Raw genomic sequence first — 11,389 nt, forward strand, 5'->3', positions numbered from 1 at the left:
CACCTCAGAAACCTCGTAAAGCTTCAAAGAGCGATCATTTCTGATGCAACCAAACACCACTCTGCTGTTTTTCTCCTGTAATGACTGAGCTCATGGTGAATTAGCAACAACTCTGCACAGTTTTAGAATCTATGAGGCACATTATCCTGTTTATAGTTTAGCATTTTTGTGGTGTATTAGCTTCTGTGGTCTGTGTGTATTCCATAGAGATTCACACTCTAACAGTTATTATTTCAACTTAAGATGAGTAAACATATAAAAAGGACACACACACACACACACACACACACACACACACACACACACACACACACACACACACACACACACACACACACAGGGTTCAGCTCTGGCTTGTGAGAACAACATGTGCTCAGTCCAGCAGAGTGTGAATGAATGACTGTTCTCCGTCCTGCCCAGAGTCACAAATCATGCTGGTTGTCTGGGACGAAAACAAAGCTTCAGACCCAAAATGAGGGAAGAGGACGCTCCTTCAAAAGCCAAAATAACGTCGCAGATCTTACTGCTCCTGTGTTTTGGTTCCTTCACTTCAGGTAAGGTCGCATCTTCTACTTCGCAGTTTGCTTTAAAATTTGCTGAGCACATCGTTCTACCAAACAGTGGTTTGATATTTCACCTGCGTGTTTATGCTCATGCTTAATTTACCCTGCTGCAAATAATTAACAGCTGATTCATTACGTATGATTATTGTCAGTTTTGTTTGTTGTTGTTTTGATGATGCAACAGTCAGAGGCTCCTCTGTGTAGCTCACTGGATCCTGATTTTAGAGTTGCAGCCTTAATATAAATGCAGTTGGAACATCTGCAGAGTTTGACACAATTAAAATGAGGCTCATGGTTATTTTTGTATAAAATATGATATTGAAACATGGTCAGCGTCTCCACAAACAATGGTGTCAGAAAAGCCAGAGTTAAATCGAGCATCACAAAGGTATATTTGTTGTCGGGGTATTGGGTTACATCAGACTGCGTGGGTGCTGTTACAGTCTTGCGCCCACCCTTTGTAAGTAATACAGTAATTGTGCCCACAGGCTGCAGCAGAAGCAGCGTTTTCAGATGTTCAGTTATTTTCAGCTGGGCCTCCTCACTGTCCGGCCATTGTCGAGGCGAGCAGCAGCGTCACTGAGCCGCTCTGTTTCTGCAGAGCTAGCATGGCATCTGGATTGCTCCCAGTGCTCTTTTCATGAACTGCCAAGAAGGAAATTTGAACAAACAATCCCCACTTTTGTTGGCTCATGCTGGATGTGGATCTGCCATGCAGACTGGCCCCAGTGCACAGCAGTGATGGGGCGCGATGGCCACACCAGCCTTCAGCTAACTGCTGTATCACTCACAGTCGTAGAAAAACCAATAAAACCAGTAAGAACAGTGACTCGTGAATACTAGTTAAACCTTCCCTGTCTGCAAGAAATGTTCATAATTATAACTGAAGCTTTTTCAGACAGCCCAGCACCCCCCCACACTGCATTCATACCCGATGACTCAACAGAGCACAATGCTGAGTGTGGAGGTCACGGTGGTGGACGGGCGCGTGGTTTATCTGAATTTCATGCAGTAGACCGAGTTTGTGTCCCACTGAGCTTTGCTGGAATGGTACAGACATGAAAATGAAGATCTAACACAGGAGCATCTCTTTGTATTTGCAGGTGGGGTGCTGGCAGTGAATATGACTATCCCCAACACTCTGATCAGAGGTACATTAGGAGGGGAGGCGCTTCTGTCCGTCCGCTACAGCAGCTTCAGCCTCGACCTGCCGGTCATCAAGTGGCAGCTCGAGAGGGAGAAGTCCGTCACTGTTGTCCAGTCGATTGGAACGGACATCATTGGGACCCTGAGGCCTGAGTATCGAGACCGCATCCTGGTCTTTGAGAATGGGACTCTGCTCCTCCACAACCTCAGACTCTCTGATGACGGAACATATGACGTGGAGATCTCCATCACAGATGACACCTTCACAGGAGAGGGCAGCATCACTCTCACTGTGGACGGTAGGAGGACAAAGTCTATTGTTCGATTCCAAAATGAGTGTAATCACACCTACTTCTCTTTAGTCTGTCACAGAAAGCATATGCCTGTCATTGACTGGGGCTCAAGTAAACTTTAAAAAATCCTGCCTGATAGATTCACACGGTCACCCACACAGGTGTATTCACTTTGGCTGATTGAACTCAGGTTGTAGGTAGAAGGTGTCATGCTGGGAATAACGAGGTAACAGGGGGTCCATTTGTCCATGCCAGAGTGCTGCTTATGTAATGTAGCATCAATCATCACGAGGGGCATGTGTCTTCTGGGAAGCACTTCACGACAACTTGTCAACAGTTGTGGTAGAAACTGCAATGCTGACCTCGTGAATCCCCCTGAAGACATCTTCATACCCCGTGCGTCAGGACCTGCTGTGGCCCCACGCTCACCTCTGACCTCTCCAGCAGGGACAGATCTCAGCTGCGAGCTTTCGAGCACGTTTTGTGGAAAACACCTCCCGTTACAGCTCAGTGGTGCATGTGACAGTGGAAGCATCAGCCCCGCCCACAGACGCCTGTGTGAAGGCCTGTATCCTGAAGAAGAGGAAGGAGCAGCAATGTCTTCCTACTCTGCAGCTGAGAATGCAGTCGTCCTCTGCCAACTGATCCCTGAAGCTTTCCATCAGCCAAATGTCATGAATCCTCCAAAATCTATGACACAACAACATAACAATTGTCCTCAACCTCCACAACACTGCGCTACAGTTTTAGTTGTACTTTCAGATTTGGGACTTGATTTGTTTTAGGGTCAGCGTACATAATGCATCAAACTAATATATCCACTGTCGTTTATCCAGAGTCTATATCCCGGCCTTTCATCCACATGGAGTCTTCATCAGTGCTGGAGCTCAGTGAAAACGTCTTCCTCAACTGCTCCCATGAGAACGGGACCAGGACTACATACAGGTGGTTCAAAGGCGGGAAGCCGCTAACCAATGTGACCAGGTTCGTGTTGTCGCCTGACCAGAAGCTCTTGACCATCACACGGGTGTTGATGGCAGACGACGACATCTACACCTGCACGGTGGAGAATCCCGTGGGCAGCATGACGAGCCTGCCCATCAGACTGACGGTCTACAGTAAGCCATGCTGCCAAACATGCTGGACAAAGTCTATATGCGTTTATCAGGGGAGCACAGAAGAGTGTTCAAAGCTCCCCAATGACAATGCCAACAATGCCCATACTCAACAAATACAATGCTTCACTTAGCATGTTAGCATGGTGACATTAGCTTATTAGCAGTAAACACAAAGAACATGTTTGAGGCTGATGGGAATCTCATTAGTTTTACAGGAATTTAAAAAAAAACAACAAAAAAACAAAGTATTGGACATTGACCTGACGACGACAATTGATCAATGCGATCAATTCTGACCACAATTCATTGGGGGGGGGGGGGGGGGGGGGGGGATCAACCTCATGGTGGCACCAGAGGAAAAGTCAGAGGATCATGAGAGTCATGAGGATTCATCCTCAGAACCAATCTGGAAATATTTATCCAACAATCATAGACTGTCAAATACTTTCTTGTTACTCTGTTCACAGTTTACGTTATCTAATTATTTGTACTTTTGCATATCCGACCAGGAAGAAGTTCCCTCTACATCATCCTTTCCACTGGAGGCATCTTCCTCCTCATCACCTTGGTCACAATATGTGCCTGCTGGACGCCTCCCAAAAAGTAAGAATTGCTAAATGGCTTTTAAATCAAACCTAAACAGCACAAAAATAACAAGACAGGTTTTAGATTTTACAGAGGAAATAAACTAAGATTCTAAAGTAAAATGAACGTTCTGTCTTTGTTAGGCCAAAGCATATATCCAGAAAGCCTCTCTCCAGGTTTTATGGCCGCTCTCGTCGCTCACCATTCAACCACACGGGTACGTTATTGTTGCACTGAATTAATAATCCACTGCGATGCCATTTAATGCAAACAGTCATCAGATAATCTGAGATTAAACTGGAATCTCTGTGGAAAAATGTATATTACAGACAGCCTGATGTTTTGTCCTTTGCCACAGATGATGCGCTTCCAAAAATGACTGAGCATAATGGAGTGAAAGCAGTAACTTCACTTTACATCCTGCAGCAAAAGGTATTTATCCCGATATCTCTGTGATTTCATTACTCTGTGGCTGTCAAAGGGAAGCGAGGCTCAAAATCTGAAGCAACACCAACATCCCCTGGAGGCTCTTTCAGTTATTGAGCAATGTTTCTTTGGGTTGGTTTTTGCCCTGCGTTTCGCCTCTCAGGCTACATAGACGGTGGACTACATCGACTCCCTAAAAACTTTCATCTGAAGGTGGTGCCTTACATTATTGCTGGAGTTTGTAGCAGCCATAAGGAAACACCTTGCAGACAGTACGCAGGGCTGGAAAAACACACACTGAGTTTTTTTATTGGATTCGTGCAGTTATTTCAGACATAAACCCATAATAAGGAAAACTACACAATTGCTAGATTAACATTATCTGTACCAAATCAACAGCTTAAATCTACAGTATGACTTTGCAATATACATAATTTAACCTGCTAGAGCCAGCTCAGTATCTGTGTCACAGAATGCTCTGATCTGATTGGCTGATCATTTGGACTGACTGAAATCCTCTGCAGGACCCCTCTGTGGATGACTCGTCCAGCAACAGCATCGGTTCCCCTTCTGAACTCGACAACCCACCGTGCTACACCAGTTCCCCCACCTTCACCGATCCTCTCACCCGGTCTATGGGGTCACCTGCTCACTCCTCCCACAGGTATACCTGAAGGCCCATCACTTTAAACTCAGCACACCTTGGCAAGTGGCTCAGACCGTCCTGCTGTTTACTGCTGACTCAGCGACTTCCTGCACAGCCGCCAGCAGTCTGTGAGAGCTCTTAAAACCATTTTTTTCTGGTTTTACACTTGGTCTGTTTTTATTAAACTGTAACTTAGAGGGTGAGTTGCTTTTACAGCCTGTAGAGAAATGTGAAGGCATGAAGCTGAGGTCAGCCAGCCATGTCAGTCATGTGATAAAGATACGTCTCTTTATGCTTTACTGTCAATTCAAGATCCTCACTGCACAAGATGAAATTTGTTAATGTAAAATGTTAAAAAAAATTATAAAGTTAAAAATAATTTCAAGTTTGAAATGTGATTCTGTTACATTGTTACATGTGACGTGTTCAGAAGCGGTTTGTCATATTTTGTTACTTCAGTTCTTCCATACGGTGGCTGAGAGAGCTCGACACACTGCAGCTCGAAAGAACACAATAAATAGATAAAAGTGAAGAAATCACCTTCATATCACCGTCATCTGCGCTACTCGCAGCGTGTTTCTGCATTTGGTTGTCTTGTTTTTGCGGTGCATGTGCTGTCACGCTGATTTTCTTGTTGTCAGTTTGTTTTCTTGAGCTGCAGTGTGCTGAGCTCTGCTGGCCACCATACACAGAATCACAACAATTTCAGAGAACAGAGACAGCCATGTTTGCGGAGGGGGGCCGTGGTATTTACGTTTTATACAAACTTTAATAAAATGTGAAATTCTCAAAATTTCTCAAGTGTGTTGAAGTATTTCTGCTCCTTCAGTCTTCATGTCTTTTAAGTTGTGCCTCTTGGCTCATATTCAGGACTCCTGCTTCTCAACATCCTCTCCATTAAATGCTTTAATCATGAAGGTTATAAAGTTCAGTGAATATATCTCCTCATGGTCTGCTCGCTGTCCATTCTGTGTTTGTACACAGCCCAGACTGTAATTGGGAACAAACAGCAGTATTCCAGCAGGTGGCATTCGTGCTTGTGTGCAGGACATGCTAACATCATAACACTGACAGGCAGGTAGACAGGTGTGGAGGCTGCTCTGCCAATTGAAGTGAACCACATCGCTTACACAGTGGCACCACAAATGCCCGAAGGCTCAACAGGCTGCTCTTTTGCTCAAATACATGCATCTTTCTGAGGCGTGGCCAGGGGCAGTGGAGCCTCATCATCATCAGCTTCATCCTCCAAAGCCAAGCTGCACACACTGAGAAGGATGCTGAAGATGGAGCTGCCAGCAAGAGGACAAGAGGAAGGCAGTGAGACTCGAACCTTCAAATTCAACCCTTGGATTTTTTTCCTTCCATTTTCCTTAATGTTTCTGGCTCTTACTCCCTCCTCGCACCAACTTTAACAGACTTATATTCCCCAGCTTTGGTTCTAAGGCTGTTTCCACCACGTTCAGGTCCCTTTCTTTCTTTGAATTACACACCTGTTTGTTCCCTTCGATAGCTCAGCTGGTAGAGCGGAGGACTGTAGGCTGATAATAACAGTTATCCTTAGGTCGCTGGTTCAACTCCGGCTCGAAGGATGTGCTTTTTGTTAATGTGTGTGTCATCATGTTGGAGACCTGCTAATGCAATCCTTTTCAGAGCCATGGATTTCATTGTTTAGGCTAAATAAAAGCTGTTGCTTAATTTTTTTGGATTAAAGCCTTTTGTAGGTCAGGTATCATCAGACAGGTGACTGTCATGTTCACATCCCTTCAACTCTCTGTAAGCATTGGCTCTATGTTCCCTTCGATAGCTCAGCTGGTAGAGCGGAGGACTGTAGGTTGATGATAACAGTTATCCTTAGGTCGCTGGTTCAATTCCGGCTCGAAGGATGTGCTTTTAGTTGGTGTCCACTGTATGTGTCTGTTTCAATTGTCCACATGTGAAACTAGTTGTTTTCAGAGCCGAGGATTTTGTTTCTTGATTTGTTCTTACAGAAAAAGATTTCCACATCCAGTGGTTCATTAAGTCACTGGTCAATTGATGTTGGTGTGTAGAGTAGCTAAAGAGAGTTAATCATTGTTTTTTTTAGTTGCTCTGAAATCACTTTCGGCAGGTGTTTGCTGTGTTTAAGTGATGATGAATGTACCAGTGTTGAACGAGCATGTATGCAGAGGAGGACAGGTGACTGTTTGTCATGTCCACGTCCCTTTGACTCTCTGTGAGGTTTGTTCCCTTCGATAGCTCAGCTGGTAGAGCGGAGGACTGTAGGCTGATAATAACAGTTATCCTTAGGTCGCTGGTTCAATTCCGGCTCGAAGGATGTGCTTTTAGTTGTTGTTCAATGGTGTGTCTCATTATGTTGGAGACCATGTCATGGTACATTAAGTGGACCATGTACACATTGGAGCATTGACAGAGGAGCTTAATAGAGGTTGTGTCAGGTGTTTGTAGGTGTTCTGAATTTACTTTTGTCAGATATTAAACATTTATTATTCAAGCATCTCTGGCTTGAGGGTAATAGCTTTCATCTGTCTTTTTGGTGTCTGTCCAGATTGGACAGATGTGAAGACATTTATTTTCAGAGCTGTTGCTTCCATTGCTTACTTTGTTTGGGTAAAATAAAAACTTTTTACATAAGTTATGTATCGTCAGACAGGTGACTGCCATGTTCATGCCCTTCGACTGTCTGTGATTTAAGGCTGTTTGTTCCCTTCGATAGCTCAGCTGGTAGAGCGGAGGACTGTAGGTTGATAATAACAGTTATCCTTAGGTCGCTGGTTCAACTCCGGCTCGAAGGATGTGCTTTTAGTTATTGTTGAGTGTGTATCATGATGTTGGAGACCTGCTAATGCAATCCTTTTCAGAGCCATGGATTTCATTGTTTGCTTTGCTCGTACACGAACAGTTTGTCCACATTTTGTGGTAATGAAGTGAAGCTAACATTGGCCTTAATAAAAGTCGTTGCTTAATTTTTTTGGATAAAATAAAAGCCTTTTCTAGGTCATGTATCGTCAGACAGGTGACTGCCATGTTCACGTCCCTTCGACTGTCTGTGATTTGTGGTTGCTTGTTCCCTTCGATAGCTCAGCTGGTAGAGCGGAGGACTGTAGGTTGATAATAACAGTTATCCTTAGGTCGCTGGTTCAATTCCGGCTCGAAGGATGTGCTTTTAGTTGTTGTACAATGTGTGTCTGTTTTAACTGGACAGAGGGGGAAGAAGTTGTTTTCCATGTCGAAGATTTCCTTCCTTGTCCATGTAGAGCATTGAAAATGGACCTTTATTTGTATCTTCAAGGAAAACAGACACCCCCTAATCTTCTCAGCATGTTGTGCTGAATGGACGAAGGCAAAACGCTGTTGTATGCAGGCGGTCTGGTCTAACTCTCTGTGTTGCTACAGAAATCCTGTGAGGCGAGAAGGACAACTTCTCCGTTGATGGTCTATGACTACGACTTCGACGTTCCTTTAAAAATATTTTCTCCCCCACCAGTGGCAATTTTTCTCATGAATTTTATCTTTAAAACGTGAACATACATAAATGTATGTTACAAGAAAAAAATACTTGATCAATTAAATCATTACAAAACAAATTCACAAAAAACAAAGAGGGAGGTTACATACCTGTGTGTGGCACATATATCGTGTACAGCAAACTTCACGTGAAGGCTTCTCTACACACATTTTCACTGGGGGAAAGGGGGCGAAGCACAGACTGCATTAGAAACCGTCTCTCTGCTGTTAGCCTAACTCTACGTCAGCTAGCTAACATATTACACGACGGTGCTGTACACAATATTAAACACATATACACACTTCAATAAAATTACAACAACAATACACAATATTTGTGGCCTATACACAGTAATAATATCACTTTTGTTGAGCGTTTTACTTTTTGTTGTTTACCTAAATGATAAGTGCTCGTACAACTTTAACTCTGCTCGAGTCCTACTCCGAACGGCGCGAACACAGAGGAAGTGACGACATCGAAGTGTAAAAGGTCACTCATCAAAATAAAGTTAATTAACACAGCAAAGCTCCGCAAAATACACGCATAGAAATACTCATACACATTGAAAAACGATTAAATGTGAACAGAAATGGGTTTTTGGTGAAAAATCAATCTATTAAATACATACATCCGTTACATACATACTTTCATTTTCTTTTGTTTATTCTCTTGTAAAAAGGTCAGGCATGACACCATCTGAACAGCAGGTGGCACTGTAGGCATGGACAACGAGGGAATATTAAACTCAGGCGCGCTCCCGCGTACTTCAGGATAACTCTGCTGCAAACTGACAACAGGAGTTTCCTGCGTTTCTACCTTCACTGATCCACAGGTACGCAAATGTGTGCAAAAATTCTTTATTAATCATCCAGCTGTCATCAGTTATTCATGTGAAATGTTGAAGAAATGCGTTATGACGTTGTATGTGATCATTGTGTTTGTGAGATGTTGAATGAAGCCAGAGTTAGCTAGTAGGGTTAGCTAAGCTAATGCTAACGGCTAGGAGCTGGCTCCACTTCACTAAATGTAATTCTTACCTTGCACAGCTTCCATAAAGCAACCACAAGCAGTCACAGGAAGTCAGTGATGTTTAAATGTGTTTTGTGGTTTAGAGCACTGGGCTCGCTATACTTTTAGCACAGTGACACAGCGCACAATCCAATTTTTTCAGAAATGAGAATTTCATATCATGATTGATTTGGACAAAAATACATTAAGGGGCTGGCGTCAGTCTGCAGTAAGTTTGTCATGAATGTACCAGTGTTGAACGAGCATGAACAGGTAACCGTTTGTCATGTTCAAGTCCCTTTGACTCTGTGCTTATTAACTACTTGTTCCCTTCGATAGCTCAGCTGGTAGAGCGGAGGACTGTAGGTTGATAATAACAGTTATCCTTAGGTCGCTGGTTCAATTCCGGCTCGAAGGATGTGCTTTTAGTTGGTGTCCACTGTGTGTGTCTGTTTCAATGGTCCAGATATGAAACAAGTTGTTTTCAGAGCTTTCATTGCTTGATTTGTTCTTACAGAAAAAGATTTCCACATCCAGTGGTTCATTAAGTCACTGGTCAATTGATGTTGGTGTGTAGAGTAGCTAAAGAGACATGATTTGTATTTTTAGGTGTTCTGAAATCACTTTCGGCAGGTGTTTGCTGTTTTTAAGTGATGATGAATGTACCAGTGTTGAACGAGCATGTATGCAGAGGAGGACAGGTGACTGTTTGTCATGTCCACGTCCCTTTGACTCTCTGTGAGGTTTGTTCCCTTCGATAGCTCAGCTGGTAGAGCGGAGGACTGTAGGCTGATAATAACAGTTATCCTTAGGTCGCTGGTTCAATTCCGGCTCGAAGGATGTGCTTTTAGTTGTTGTTCAATGGTGTGTCTCATTATGTTGGAGACCATGTCATGGTACATTAAGTGGACCATGTACACGTTGGAGCATTGACAGAGGAGCTTAATAGAGGTTGTGTCAGGTGTTTGTAGGTGTTCTGAATTTACTTTTGTCAGATATTAAACATTTATTATTCAAGCATCTCTGGCTTGAGGGTAATAGCTTTCATCTGTCTTTTTGGTGTCTGTCCAGATTGGACAGATGTGAAGACAATTATTTTCAGAGCTGTTGCTTCCATTGCTTACTTTGTTTGGGTAAAATAAAAACTTTTTACATAAGTTATGTATCGTCAGACAGGTGACTGCCATGTTCATGCCCTTCGACTGTCTGTGATTTAAGGCTGTTTGTCCCCTTCGATAGCTCAGCTGGTAGAGCGGAGGACTGTAGGTTGATAATAACAGTTATCCTTAGGTCGCTGGTTCAACTCCGGCTCGAAGGATGTGCTTTTAGTTGGTGTCCACTGTGTGTGTCAATTGTCCAGATGTGAAACAAGTTGTTCTCAGAGCCGAGGATTTCATTGCTTGATTTGTACATTAAGTCACTGGTCAGTCGACGTTGGTGTGTGTACAGAGTAGTTAAAGAGAGGTTGTCATTGTTTTTTTAGGTGTTCTGAAATCACTTTCAGCAGGTGTTTGCTGTGTTTAAGCGATGACTTCCACTGCTTGCTGTTTTCACGTCCCTTCGACTCGCTGGAATTTGTGGCTGTTTGTTCCCTTCGATAGCTCAGCTGGTAGAGCGGAGGACTGTAGGCTGATGATAGCAGTTATCCTTAGGTCGCTGGTTCAATTCCGGCTCGAAGGATGTGTTTTTAGTTGGTGTACAATGTCTTTTTACATTGTTGGTGTGTTTCCAGTATAGACAAAGAGTTTGTGGTTTTTGTGATTTTGATGTGGTAGTTTTTAAATGTGTAATAAATGTTCCAGCATAAAATATACACTTAATTTATAGCAAGACAGATGGCTGTTGGTCGTGGCCGATGATGATTGTTTTTCTTTCAGAAGAAATACCTCAAAGTCAAAATTTATTACGTAAAAACTCTGTAATTCTTCTAAAATATCGACTGCACTTTCAGCATGTGCAGTAGGCCAGAGTCACTGTGGAAAAGAAATTGATTTCCAGTGTTAGTCCTGTCTTTTGTCTTCAGAAAATAGAAACGTTTTAATGCATTAAAAAAATGAAAGGATTAAACAGTAAATAATCTGTAGGATGGTTTTTTTTGC

General features: G+C 43.1%; 1 protein-coding gene and 9 non-coding genes across 10 annotated transcripts; all 10 read left to right on the top strand.

Moving 5' to 3' along the window:
- The first annotated feature begins 375 nt into the window (after positions 1–375).
- LOC139344318 (hepatic and glial cell adhesion molecule-like) lies at positions 376–5,572 on the top strand. The gene is made up of 7 exons (XM_070982379.1): positions 376–554; positions 1,667–2,008; positions 2,839–3,120; positions 3,630–3,723; positions 3,849–3,922; positions 4,064–4,137; positions 4,656–5,572. Exons 1-7 carry the CDS (start codon positions 473–475, stop codon positions 4,803–4,805), a joined length of 1,098 nt encoding a protein of 365 aa, XP_070838480.1. The 5' UTR covers positions 376–472; the 3' UTR covers positions 4,806–5,572.
- Positions 5,573–6,277: 705 nt separating this feature from the next.
- trnay-gua (transfer RNA tyrosine (anticodon GUA)) lies at positions 6,278–6,366 on the top strand. The gene is given in 2 exon segments: positions 6,278–6,314; positions 6,331–6,366. It is a non-coding gene; the product is annotated as a tRNA-Tyr (tRNA).
- Positions 6,367–6,571: 205 nt separating this feature from the next.
- On the top strand, positions 6,572–6,660 carry trnay-gua (transfer RNA tyrosine (anticodon GUA)). Its single transcript is given in 2 exon segments — positions 6,572–6,608; positions 6,625–6,660. It is a non-coding gene; the product is annotated as a tRNA-Tyr (tRNA).
- A 342-nt stretch (positions 6,661–7,002) lies between these two features.
- Positions 7,003–7,091, top strand: trnay-gua (transfer RNA tyrosine (anticodon GUA)). Its single transcript is given in 2 exon segments — positions 7,003–7,039; positions 7,056–7,091. It is a non-coding gene; the product is annotated as a tRNA-Tyr (tRNA).
- A 389-nt stretch (positions 7,092–7,480) lies between these two features.
- Positions 7,481–7,569, top strand: trnay-gua (transfer RNA tyrosine (anticodon GUA)). Its single transcript is given in 2 exon segments — positions 7,481–7,517; positions 7,534–7,569. It is a non-coding gene; the product is annotated as a tRNA-Tyr (tRNA).
- A 275-nt stretch (positions 7,570–7,844) lies between these two features.
- trnay-gua (transfer RNA tyrosine (anticodon GUA)) lies at positions 7,845–7,933 on the top strand. Its single transcript is given in 2 exon segments — positions 7,845–7,881; positions 7,898–7,933. It is a non-coding gene; the product is annotated as a tRNA-Tyr (tRNA).
- A 1,686-nt stretch (positions 7,934–9,619) lies between these two features.
- Positions 9,620–9,708, top strand: trnay-gua (transfer RNA tyrosine (anticodon GUA)). Its single transcript is given in 2 exon segments — positions 9,620–9,656; positions 9,673–9,708. It is a non-coding gene; the product is annotated as a tRNA-Tyr (tRNA).
- A 333-nt stretch (positions 9,709–10,041) lies between these two features.
- On the top strand, positions 10,042–10,130 carry trnay-gua (transfer RNA tyrosine (anticodon GUA)). Its single transcript is given in 2 exon segments — positions 10,042–10,078; positions 10,095–10,130. It is a non-coding gene; the product is annotated as a tRNA-Tyr (tRNA).
- Positions 10,131–10,519: 389 nt separating this feature from the next.
- On the top strand, positions 10,520–10,608 carry trnay-gua (transfer RNA tyrosine (anticodon GUA)). The gene is given in 2 exon segments: positions 10,520–10,556; positions 10,573–10,608. It is a non-coding gene; the product is annotated as a tRNA-Tyr (tRNA).
- Positions 10,609–10,881: 273 nt separating this feature from the next.
- trnay-gua (transfer RNA tyrosine (anticodon GUA)) lies at positions 10,882–10,970 on the top strand. Its single transcript is given in 2 exon segments — positions 10,882–10,918; positions 10,935–10,970. It is a non-coding gene; the product is annotated as a tRNA-Tyr (tRNA).
- The last annotated feature ends 419 nt before the right edge of the window (positions 10,971–11,389 follow it).

Source organism: Chaetodon trifascialis, chromosome 16, assembly GCF_039877785.1.
Source record: "Chaetodon trifascialis isolate fChaTrf1 chromosome 16, fChaTrf1.hap1, whole genome shotgun sequence".
Taxonomy (NCBI): domain Eukaryota; kingdom Metazoa; phylum Chordata; class Actinopteri; order Chaetodontiformes; family Chaetodontidae; genus Chaetodon; species Chaetodon trifascialis.

Coding starts and splice junctions, on each gene's coding strand:
- LOC139344318 (XM_070982379.1), top strand. CDS start 473: ATGAGGGAAGAGGACGCTCCTTCAAAAGCCAAAATAACGTCGCAGATC. Junction 555..1,666: donor TTTTGGTTCCTTCACTTCAG/GTAAGGTCGCAT, acceptor TTGTATTTGCAG/GTGGGGTGCTGGCAGTGAAT. Junction 3,923..4,063: donor CTCACCATTCAACCACACGG/GTACGTTATTGT, acceptor CCTTTGCCACAG/ATGATGCGCTTCCAAAAATG.